General features: G+C 35.8%; 1 protein-coding gene across 1 annotated transcript in view; it reads left to right on the top strand.

Annotated features, from left to right (window-relative positions):
• The window catches only part of NPHP4 (nephrocystin 4), a 311,285-nt gene that overhangs the window by 200,632 nt on the left and 97,684 nt on the right, over window positions 1-12,969 (top strand). The window contains exons 13-14 of the mRNA XM_063435987.1: window positions 8,280-8,425; window positions 11,471-11,662. Of these exons, the coding sequence (XP_063292057.1) occupies window positions 8,280-8,425; window positions 11,471-11,662 (338 nt within the window). The remainder of the gene's footprint in view (window positions 1-8,279; window positions 8,426-11,470; window positions 11,663-12,969) is intronic.

Raw genomic sequence — 12,969 nt, forward strand, 5'->3', positions numbered from 1 at the left:
TTTTATTGTAATCCACTTATCTATTTAGTAATCATAGCATCACTCCCAAATATCGTGCCCAAAATCTAGAGACATACGTTGATATAATATGATGCAACATGTGTATCTGTTTTGTTTTTTTTAGTAACTTTATGTATGAGGCTTGTCTTCTTTCAGCTTAATTAAGTAAAACCTCATTTAAATTGTTAAAAAAAAAAAATAGTAAGAGGAAAAAAGAATATTGTTAAATATAAAAAAAAATCATAACTGCTAGATTTGAAGCAAAAAGAGGAGGAAAAAAACAAATGAAGTGGTAAGTGCGCAAAAACATGTATTATCCAGTTAACCTCGTTTTGTTTCTACTCGGGACACTATTTCAAAAGATCATGTGAGGTGACAGTCAAAAGCGTTTGGTTTAATTATAAATAACCCATATGGAGACTTAGAGTGACATGTCATTCACTTAACTTAATGGAATTGTTTGAGAACTCGAGACAGAACGTGTCTTTTTTTTTTCCTTCTTTTTAGTTTGGTCCTTGTCAGTGTTGAGGACATTATTGGAGCTAACAAAATGCATTTCCTTTTTTATTTTGCTACATAAACTAATTGTACTATTGATAAATTATGATCACTTTATTGGTTTGAAATTAGATTTAATTTGTATTTATTTGTTTTATTTTATTACACCTTCATACTCCTTTGTTTAATCTACACACGTGATCTTATCTAGCTCATTTATTTATTTTCTATGCTTTATATTGTTTTCCCCATGCATTTTAAAATCTTAGAAACATTCCGCTCTACACCAATAAATTATGCAACACATTGATTTCTTTGTGCGCTCTGGCCGTATATGAATATAAAAAGAACTGAAGCAAACATGTCAGAGTGTGCAAAGAATTCAGTTTGTGTATGTATTTAGAAAATTAATAGCACTCACTACTGCTTTGCAGACTGTAGGCAAAGCTATGTACCTTCAAATAACTCAGTAGAGCAAAACATTCCATCATGAATTAGGTTGTATAGACCCTTACTCTGACCCTTTTGTCACTTTACCCCACTCCCCCTAGCATGTAAGCTCATTGAGCAGGGGCTTCAACCCCTCTGTTCCTGTGTGTCCAACTTGTCTGGTTACAACTACATGTCTGTTCGTCAACCCACTGCAAAGCGCTATGGAATATGTTGGCGCGATATAAATAACAACATAATAATAATAATAATAGCACCACCAGGATTAGCTCAGTGAAGAGAGATTCCGACCCAGCTCTAATGGAATTAGGGAACAGCTTACACCAGGTAAGCAGTCAGATTGTTCTAAAGCAGATTGACTCCTTACAACAGAGTGGCGGCGCCAGGGCATAGCACCATAACCACTTCAGCGTGCTCATGTTCTGTTTCATAAGTTAGCAAAAAAGGAAATTGCCAGGAAAAGTTTCTGACAAGGATTCCTGGAAATTAAATAATTCAAAGGAGCATATACACAGCATAAAACACTATATAATTTACATAAGTAACAAATATTTGTTTATATTCATTACAAAAACTTGTCTATTGAAATCTAATCTAATGATCACAAGTTTTTTGGGGCATGACAGGTACTCTTTAGGAATTTAGGTAATGTAAACATATGTAATAATAATGCTGCTTAGTGCATATGTATATCCATGAAGCCATCTCGAACTTAAAGCTGTCTAGTTAAACAAGTCATCTTCCTGGCATGAAAATGTATGTTTTCATCCAAATCAGCACTCACAAAATGTACAGACTTTAATCCACATTTTCAAGACTTAGGAGAATCCAGGTCCCCCTAATGTCAAAAGCAGTATTTGCATGACCACAATATTGCTGTGAAACTGGCCAACAAAAATGTGATGTTTGTTATATTCTACTAATTGCCTGATTTGGAGACCTCATCACTCATTATATCCCTAGCTGATGCATTGTGATTACTGGATAATGTATTTAAACCCCTAAATGTGTTCTATGCAGAATATCATTATTATGGAAATGAAACTCCCTATAACTTTAAAAGAATGGATGGTTATATGCATGCAATATGTGGCATAATAAATGTACATTTTATATTTATAGTTGTGCCGTAATAAGCGGCACGTTTTTGTATATTTATGCATATGTGCAAAGAAGTGGAATTAATACTTAAGGAACTTAAATCAGATTCTTCTGACTGTGTGCAATATATTTACAGCAAAAATTAGTTGGAGAGACTAACAGGATTAAAAACATAGTTTCACTTGGCATCATATATTTAAGTTGCTAATAAATTATAGCAGCTATTATTCATCCAGGGCATCTGTGAAAGCAGGAAAAATGTTCCTGGTATAATGTGTAATAAATAAACATATTTACATTGTTTGCAGTTTGTTGGAGATTTAATCCTTGGCAATATGCTCTAACTCTGGATGTACAATTGCACAAAACAGTTAATGTCTATGAATATGCTAAATATGCTATTTCCATTTCAAGCTTCACTATAACTTAACCAATAATTTACTAATTCCAAAAGATGAGTCATCATAACTGGACTAGTACATCACTTACAATGAAAAGCTAAAAAAAAAATCTATTCTACTTTTCCCACTGTAAAATCTTCTCCCTGTATGAATTCAGTAAACCTTTAACCACAAATAGTTTTTTAACATATTTTTTACTCAAGATGAAATTCTATAAAAGAATTGGAAATGTTCTTTTGTTTACCAGTTGCATTGTTTGTGCTACAGTTCCTGTGGCTTTCCAGAGGGTATGTCCCGGGTATTTACGTCTGAATTAATCGCATCATAGATTGTTTTGTTTAAAAACAAAATCACTATAAGGTTTGTTGGGTATTTTTGAAAACAGTATTCCTTTAATTTTTTTTTACATTTTCCACCTTTAAATCCTTTAGAATCATGAAGAACATCACAGGTTTGTGCTACTTGTAAAGAACCAAAAGATATTTATCATTACCTTAACCCCTTAAGGACCAGACTTCTGGAATAAAAGGGAATCATGACATGTCACACATGTCATGTGTCCTTAAGGGGTTAAGCAAAGTCTTAGTGCAGCATTTTTTTTTAACAATGGTGTGAAGTTAGCATGAATTATTTCAAATTGAAAGTTAGCACTATTGTGTGTTCTACTGACAATGTATACAATTAAATTTATCTTCATCACAGATTCTGCTTAAGTATTTCCACAGGGTATCTACATCATCACAGCACAGTACATGCCACCACCCGTGTATCTTTATATAATGCCTACATTATCTGTAAATAAAGTCATGGAGAAAAAATATGGTCTTATACGGAAAAGGCAAATTAGGTTTTGCTTTTCAACCATCTAAAAAAAACTAGTTCTTCAGTAGCTAATATCTACTTCTAAACACTGTGTGACTTATAGCTTTCTATAGGCTTTCTGTTAAATTATAGAGTCCCAGGATTGGATGGTCAAGACCAATTAATGAGCCGATTTGAACTGCACGAAATTAGAAATAAATGACAAGTTAAACTTTGGTAACTAGCAGACAACCTATATTTAAGGGTAATATCAGGCAAACACCCATGCTTTATCAGTAGACACCAAGAGACATCATACTGACGTGTTTAACTCACATTTGAAAATGTTCTGATGTTTAGAGTTGTGCCCAACAAAACGTATAGCCTGTATGTCTTTGAGACTATTATTTGTATAAATTTTAGAGGGGAATGAAATACAAAACAAAGTAGATTAGCTCACCATAATTGTATGTGGTTAGCTTCCCATGACGTGCTTATAATGGTATAACATTTAGTGAGTTTAATTAGTTAGGTAATTCGAATAAAATGGCTCCCTAGAAAGCAATTAGCAATTTAAAACAAGCTAATTTTTAATGCCATGTGCTTTCAAAGATTGGTTTTTCAACATGAATGATTGACTCAAACTTGTTTTCACATGTGGAACAATGAAAACTGTTTGTTTTTCTGTGTATCACTTTGCCTGTAAATAAAATGTAATCAAAAAAGACATCTGCCACAGAATTCCAAGTTTCTCTCAAAGAAATGTAACTACTTTTTTTTATTTCTGTTCATTCTTTCTTTGCAGTGTGAACTATGGCCATTGATACATGCTGGTTTTTATTTCTGTCTTTGTTTTTTTTTTGTTTTTTTGATGGCCTAGCAATAAAGTTGCTGGGAAGCATCCTTTCTATTTTCTCAGATTTTTATTATTTTTGCTATATTTTTCAAATTCAAATTGCCTTATTGCAATGTTTTCAAACGGTTCTGTGGCAGATACACATGGGCAGGTCTGCGTGAAACCCTTGTGTGCTTACTTTCTCCACATGACATGGAACGGTTCTTCTCGACACTTTGGACGCACAAGGCAATTAGGCTACATACATTCATAGATTCATTGCCTTGTACATGGCCTAACTGGCAAGAATTCATCATACTGTATTCTGCCTTGACTTGGTTTGCTTTACTGTATCTCTTTCGCCCTTATCCAGTCCTGACATCTCTTAGTTCCCATTGCATCACATTGCTGTAATAGTTTATTTGTTATTATTATTATTTTATTATTTATATAGCGCCATCCGATTCCATAGCGCTGTACAATGGGTGGACTAACAGACGTGTAATTGTAACCAGACAACTGGACGTACAGGAACAGAGAGCTGGAGGGCCCTGCTCAATGAGCTTACATTCTAGAGGGTGATTTAGATCAAAGAAAACTTTGATTATTTGTCTATCTACTCCTTCCAAATTGATTAATTAATGCGTGCACGCTCTTCCTAGAAGTAATTCACACCGGAGACAAAGTTTCTGATTAGTAAAAAACCTGAGGAATCCTTTATTCCCCGGAGTGGGAGCCCCTTTTAAAGCAGAAATATGTCATGTACAGAGTCACAGTTAACATACAGTATCCATTCAACAATTGGTTAACAGTCTAAGAGGTCTTGTCTAAACCCACCCTACTGGGCGTGACCCCAGCATCATCACATGACATTTCTTTGTATCCCAGCCCTATTCCAGCTCCATTTTACTACACGTGGCATGTTTCTATAGAGTTTTTAGTTGCACAAAGGAAGTGGGGGAGGAGTTAGTAAAGGAAACTGTTCCTTTAACACAGGAATTTGTTACACGAGGCTTGCTCGATGGGAAGGGGGGAAGGTAGCAGGATGGGATGAATTTGCAGAAGAAATAGTTACTGAGCACACAGAGGGGGGAAGGGAAGCTTTTACTCTAGCAGCCAGTTTTTTTCACAGTGAACACAGAATAAATAGGCATTTTATCCATAACAAGGGTGTGGGGTATAGTGACACAAAGGGTAAAAGTAGGGGTACGAAGTAGGTTGTTAGAAAAGTATTCACTAAGGGCTTAATAGGTAATTTTGACAGTTGCAGGATAGGAGTCATGGGGGGTGGGGGATAAAAACCTGCTAACAGTTTAATTGATATGCTTTCTTGAAGTGGGTTTTCAATATTTTTTTGAATGAGTGGAGACTGGGTGAAAGTCTTATGGAGAAGGGAAGGGAGTTCCACAGAAGAGGTGCAGCCCTGGAGAAATCTTGGAGGCGAGCATTAGAGGTTGGAGTACAGACTGAGGATGTAGGGGCCTCAACGGGACAGAGTGGCAGAATGTAGGGGCCTCGACGGGACATACTTGTGTATTAGGGAGGCTAGGTAGGTTGGAGCAGCATTATGTAGAGACTTGTAAGCAAGCACCAGAATTTTAAATTGAGCCCTATATCTAACTGGAAGTCAATGCAGGGACTGACAGAGCGGGGAGGCGTGGGAGGTGCGAGTGGACAGGAAAATGAGCCTCACTGCCGCATTCATTACAGATTGCAGCGGTGCAATCTGGGAACACGTCAGACCACTGAGAAGGGTATTGAGAGACTGTGAGTTACTAACACCTGACTGGTAATGATACACATGCAAATGTATGCATCTAAAAACAAACTATATGACAATGTTTATGACTAGTTATTACTTAACAAGATGAGTCTCATTCTCAATGGAGCTCATAGTATAGAAGGTGTAGTAACAACCTTATTACTTATATTCATTTTTGTTCATGAGAAGATGGTCAGTCCTGTGCTTTGCTATAACGAATTGTTCATAAATATAAAAAAAATGCATTTTTATCAGACTATAGAATGAAAATTGCTGGAGTAAAACTTTAAATAACTATGAATGACACTATTATATTGAATTTGGAGCCACATTCCACTTTGTCAGCTGGCCAAATTTATTTACATGGCTGATTTTGGACTTTATTCAAAAAGCTTCTCCACAACCAGATATATTACAGATGTGACCCTTGCTGTAAGATGTTATGCTCAGGCATATGTTCGATATATATTCATGCCAACTTATTTGTTACATGGCTTAATGCCCATATTGGGGTGGAAACAAATATTTAAAGATTTTCTTCTCTGAAATACTTTGGCAGAACGAGACATTATTTTACAAACATGGCCATTTGATGCGTCTTCCACCAAATATGTTGATGCAAAAAATAAATATGGCTTCTGTGAACCAATAACAGTTCACTAGTAGTTAAATTGCATGTCCAATTAATGTATTCCTAATTGGCAAAACCATGGACCATAATGTTACATAAACACCTTAAAAAGTTTTATGGAACATACCATCATTGATTGCGCAAAGGTCCACACAAATATGTCTGTGAAAATGTATACCTATATTTTCTATTTATAGTTTACCATGTATTGATTTAGTTTAATCCTTATGAGTTTCTAAATCATTGTTATTATATATTGACTCCAGTGTGTTCCCAGCAATTCTGCAGTCCCTCATTATATGTAGCCCATGTAAGACTATACACCGGGGTTACTCAGCGCAGCTGTTTGTCACCACATTGGCATAGTGCAGTGTCATCTAATGTGTAAATAACTGCAATAAGAGTACCACTCCAGACACACTCTGTTAGATTCTATGCAGTTATCATTTTTTTTTACCCCTTGAAGGTTTATTTTTCTGGCAAACACAATTATTAGCCACATAAACAAGACTAAATCCAATGCATCAATATGGGTTGAAGGGTATGACATTGTAGAAATTGTAGAATTGTAGAAGGTCCCACTGTATCACTTGGAACATCCAAACTTTCTTTGGTATTCCTCCAGTACATTTAACTAGGCAGGAGGTGTAATGTGAAAGTGTGTGCTTATCTCTCATTGCTAAGCCTTACAGCTTCAAATACTTATCAGATGTATCAATTTTTTTATGTCAATCTGTACTTTATTGAGGTTAAGTTTGTTTCTTCATCTTTATTACAATGTTCACAGGTACAAATAACAACAAAGTAAGCAACTCTAATACATCAGCAATTTTAGAACATGGATATAAAATTGAAAAGCTTACATTAAAGATACTATTACTATAATACAATTATTCATATAGTCTAATAAGTACACAAATTAACAAAACACAATCATTCATACCACCCATTCAGGCACCCATCGAGGGGCCATCGGGAGAGAGCAGGCATTTCAATTAAGAATTACAACCTCTTATTTGTAATTCTAATTGCACGATAATAACATTGGTGCTGCAAAAAACACTAAACACTGTGCCAGTCAACATATGAATAATATACGAGGGCTAAAACACATTTTGCAAGTTGTCTATCTAAACAGAGAAGCTGTAACAGTCCAGTAGCAAATACAAGAAACAACAAACTAAATGTTTGAGGCTGGGTTATAAGGAGAGCGTTTAGAGAGAGTCACCACCTTCCACCATTGGGAGTTATATCATGTGCTGCTGTGTATCTTCAAGACTTTGATAACCCAAGTGCCAGTGCGTGGGTTGATGGAGACTGACTCATAGAGAAATCATGTAATGCTTCCATCCCAAAAACAAATATTGTGTGCACCTAAATAACAAGGTCAAATCATAAGTTACAGGATAATCCTCATGTGTCTGTTGTGTGCGTGCGTGCGTGCGTGCGTATATATACATGTGTTTATGTGTGTGTAAGTAACATACAATATCGCACACACTTACTAAGCACCAACTCCAAAGCTCACAAAACGTAGTTGCTTTTTTTTTTAATCACCTGGCTTGGCAAAAATAATGGGGATTTATGTACAGTATATTATCATACATTCCATATGCCTGCAGCAACACCAATGTACCACATTTAGCAAACTATATATTTGTATGTGTATATACTGCTGTATTGCATTGAATCACTACATAAAAAATGTCAAGTATCATGGGTTATTATTCTAGTAGTGTATATTACTTTACTGCAACATGTCTCTCTTTAAATAATATTAAATTGTGTTTTTTTCCATAGGAATTCCCATATGTGAGTGGTATAGCACATCTTGAAGCTGAAATGAGTCAAACTAACCAGGATTTGTCTAGTGGTGACCATTTACAAGAACTGCTTTTTTCTCCAGTCCATGCTCCTATTGTTGCACTGGGAACGCAGACTGGGAGGTATGTTTATTTTCTTGTCAAAGGAAGATAGGTGTGTTTAAATTGGGTCAGGCCCTTGCATTGCATGTGTCAGTCTTGTGTAGACACAGTGGTCAAACAGGACACTAACTAATAATAGATAAAAATGTGTATTGGTAGAAGCTCGTATCATTTATGAATGATCAAGGCCAACAAACCTTGAGTGTTACCTTGGGATAATGATGCTGTGCCTACATGAACCAGGCTGTTGAGAAATTGATACAGGTGCGTCTCAACTAGTGAACAGCTCCACGACTGATGCAAGCATCCTACTATCTGGGGACAAGATAATGCTTGTGCATACATTTTGATAAGTGTTTCTGACAATTGATGCAAGTTTCTGAGTTGATATACGGGATTGTCAGAAACATAAGGTGGCCTTTCAGTATAGAGCTGAAAATCCAAAATAATCCGTACAATCAGTACTAGCATATGGTATTAAGGACCAGATTGCACAATGGCAATGTTTCAGCTGCAGGGATGAAATGGGGGGGGGGGGGGGGGGGGAGGACATGGCATTCAGGCCACTTCATTGAGTGGTCTCTGGCCTATAGTGTACTTTTAGAATTCTTACAGTGCTTTGGATGATCTTCAAAATAAAGACCTTAAGGTAAGTATGCATATTGTTTACATAACAATAACTTAAAAATAGGACACATCATTAAAATATGCTTGGAATTTGCAGTCTTATCTGCTTTAAAAACGTGTGTTTTCTTAATATCGTGTATGTAATTGCTGATTTGTATAACAAATTGATTCTAGTCTGTGTCTTTGGAACATGAAATATATATAAAAACCCGTGTGTGGCTGTTATTGAACCGTAAATAGCATCCACCATGTGTTTTAAAACAGAATGCCAGAAAGTCTGAGTCATGCAGTCTGTTCCTTGTCTCTACATATTATCATTCTGTTATATTATTCTTGCATTTTAGAGACATTGTAATGAACTGAGTCAGTTACAAAAGTTATTAAGATCTAAGATTTCAGAATAGTTTATTTTATTTCAAACTGAATAACAGTGGATACCAGTTCATTCTTCCATTTGTCCAGTATATACTAAATAGTACACAATGAAATAAATGACGCATAGAGTATGTCTAGCAAATAACAGAATGCAAGAGAATGCAAGAGAATACTGAGAATGGACAACAGCTCAAGTAGCTTGCCGTTTGGTTGGTCCCCGCTCAGTTCGCAAGCTGGTTTTAGCTCACCTTGTGCCATTACAGAGAGAACATAAGCAATTTAAATATCAGACAAAAGGGTGGACCAGATCCAAAATGCAGTTTGGCTCCCTCTGCACTAGAAAACCAGCAAACCCAATTGATTGTTTCAGTCTTGTTAGGCCTCATCAGTGAGGTATATCTGGAAATCATCCAGGTACACAGAGATAGGGGTCCATGGCTGAAATACTTTTTTTAATTTAAGGCGAGCAAAAAAAAAATAGGGTAGAAGAAGATATTGAGAACAGCAATAGCTCAAATAGCTTGCCCTTCAGTAGGTCTCTGCTCAGTTCTCAGTTTAGACCATCTTGCTCCCTGCTGTCTATTGAGCATTTCATAGACACAGGAAGACTAGGGTACTCTTATCATAAAATGTATAGAGAACAGTTTCTGCTTATGGAGTATCGTGATTGGTTGTTTAAAAGGTTTTGATTTATTATAAGCCTTAGCTAACTTGTTGAAGTATTACTGCTTCCCGATCATTTTGACAGAGATGGAATCAAAACGGAACAATACATAAGGGCCAGTCCACTTCCCAATTTCAAAACAAAATTAAAAAACACTTTTTAATAGATATACCCCCAAATAAAGCTTGCCTGCGTTTAATAATGCATTTTCCCATCTTAAACAGCTTGCGAAAGCTGCAGATCTGTTGTCTGCAGCCTTTGCAAGCCCTCCCCTTCTTCCCCTGCCCAGACCAAGTCCAATCACAGACTTGCTCATTGAGAGTAAGGTATGTGCTCTTGGCAATTGCCTGCCACTTGAGTTTTGTTTCACTTACTTACCTGGCAGTAATAGTAAGGTGTAGAAGGTTTATTTAGAAATCTGCAATTTTTGTAAAATGAAAAAAAGATGATACAATCTTCACAATACAGTATTTCAGCAAGCTGAAGTGCTTTAGGTATGTGAAGTGTTCCTTTAAAACTGATTATGTCTTCGTTCATCAACAGTATTAGGTATGCTGTCTAGTCCTGTGCTCGAAGACCTCCCAAACATAGAACTATTGAGAGCTGAGATAGACAGCAATTTAGTTCTAAGAGGGCTCAATGGGACTGCTTCATACCTGCCTATATTTAAGAACGGTGATATTTATGGTATTTATCCTCTGGAATGAAAACTAAAATTGCTATTTTATTGGATTCCCAATGGTTTCAACAGGGACATCGTATTGATCAGGCCCCAGGCAATGCTTATAATAAAGTGTTTACTGACGTATCTCTGCCTTTCTCCAGTGTAATGAAGATCCCTTTAACATCAGGAAGTAACAAATGTGATTTACTTTAGCATATATTTTATTATTTAGTTTTTAAATGGCTCACTGAGCTTATTTTACACTCAAAGAATGGTTCACAGAGTTACTGCTATGTACATAATTTTGGTCTCTGTTAAAGAAAAAAAAAAAAAAGTTACAAACCACAGTTCGTAACCCAAGTATTTCCTTATTGCTGTTTCTTGTAAAAGTGGTACTACCCATGGAAACTTTATTACCTTGAGACATCCTAACTTTCCTTACAAGTTTTTTTTCCCTTCATTGGAACTGAAATGGAAAATCACCATGGAACCATTTAGCACTGAATTTATCAAAGTTCAAATTCAGGAGGCATCACGTGAAGTTTTTCTACTCGATATATCTACTCTAAGACTAATGCAAAGGGAATTCCCATTTGTGACATAAGTGTGCTTTGACCTATGTGGACACTTCTTATGATCTCTTGCAATTATTTAATAATTGCATGATAAGCTGGTGTGTTCGTAAGATAAAGTGTAAAGGTTTTCATGTTGTTTTTGTTTTTTTTTCCCCTCCCAGCTCTACATCTATTCTTTCTCGAGCTGCATTAGCCCGTCTTAATTCTATTGGCTTTCCAGAAATTTTAGACTGCAATAATGAAGTGGCAGAAGTGTTAGATCCGTCAAGCCCGGTGAACTTCAATCCACAGAGAGAAGAAGCTGATTATCTACAATGTAATGAAATTGTTTTGCAGTTTCTTGCATTCAGCAGGTGAAACAAACAGTGTCATATTTGTTATGTGTGTGTGTGTGTCTAATGAGTTTCTCATACATATGTAATTCTGGCAGCTTGATGGCCTGAAAACTAATCAATCAGTGTCAGGAAAAGTTAATTGAGTTTCAATGAAAGACACAATGTTGATTTATAGTGTATCGTATTAATTTAGAACTTGAGACCAGTTACACTTTTACTGTTGATGCTTCACATGGGGCTTTGTATGAATTCCCTTTATTAATTATTTTAAAGCATCTGTGTCAGTATAACATTTCTGTACACCATTATATTGCACTTTAAAAATTGTTTGTAATTTGTATCGATCATTTTTTAAATCTATTCAGCAATGCTCCTTTTTTTTTTTTTAAATATAAAAGTTGAATAAAATATTTTGAACACACCTACACATCATCCGGGCACAGTGGGCATTCTGTAACATCAGACAGCTTTTCTCTGCTATTCTGCAGAGTGGATTACTGGGAGCTTATCAGCTTAGCTGTGGAAAGCCACGGTTCTGATTTTCAGGTGACATCAGTTGTTCTTTTCCTCTTCAATAAACTTTGCCGAGCTACTATGCAAGACATTTCCATAATGCCTTGCAGGTGGCTGCTTGCAGTGCATTGTGGGAAACCATGCTCACTGTTGTGGGAGTACACAAAATGTATTCCGCACACAGCAGTGCCTGCAATTTAATTTTGAGTAACATTTAAATGATGATTTGAAGGTTATATAATGCTGACCGTGTCCTTGCACTCTAATCAACAAGCTGAAGTGTTTTCCGTGCTTAGAGTGTCTGTTTAATGTTTAAGAGCAATTTTTTTTTTCCTTTAAATATTTTTTCCATAGCCTCAAATCCTACATTTTTATAGTCCGTGTATTTAGTAAATCTATGAAATTGTGGTAACATATAAAGGATCCTTGATGTATTATAAATCCACCCTGAATACCATGCTTCCATTTCAACTTACCGGAGGTTGCATTCGATATACGGTTAGGTGATTTCATATTAAATAATTCCATAGATCACTGACATGATTTATTGCTCAGATACCTTGCCAGGTTATTAAGATAAAACCACATATTTGTCATAATGTATGGGCTCCCACGATTCTTTTCATTAATAGATATGTCTCCCATACAGCTACATCACAGTTTACATGGTAACTTTCAATGGCCATCTATTATGTCTTCCCTGCTTGTATTCAATTATTTGATATCCTACTAGCTTCTATTTTATATTTATTTGAACACGATTCACTTTTTATATTATACTATCTTGCTTTTTAGTATTCTACTCATTGTTA

This window comes from Pelobates fuscus, chromosome 11 (genome assembly GCF_036172605.1).
Source record: "Pelobates fuscus isolate aPelFus1 chromosome 11, aPelFus1.pri, whole genome shotgun sequence".
Classification (NCBI taxonomy): domain Eukaryota; kingdom Metazoa; phylum Chordata; class Amphibia; order Anura; family Pelobatidae; genus Pelobates; species Pelobates fuscus.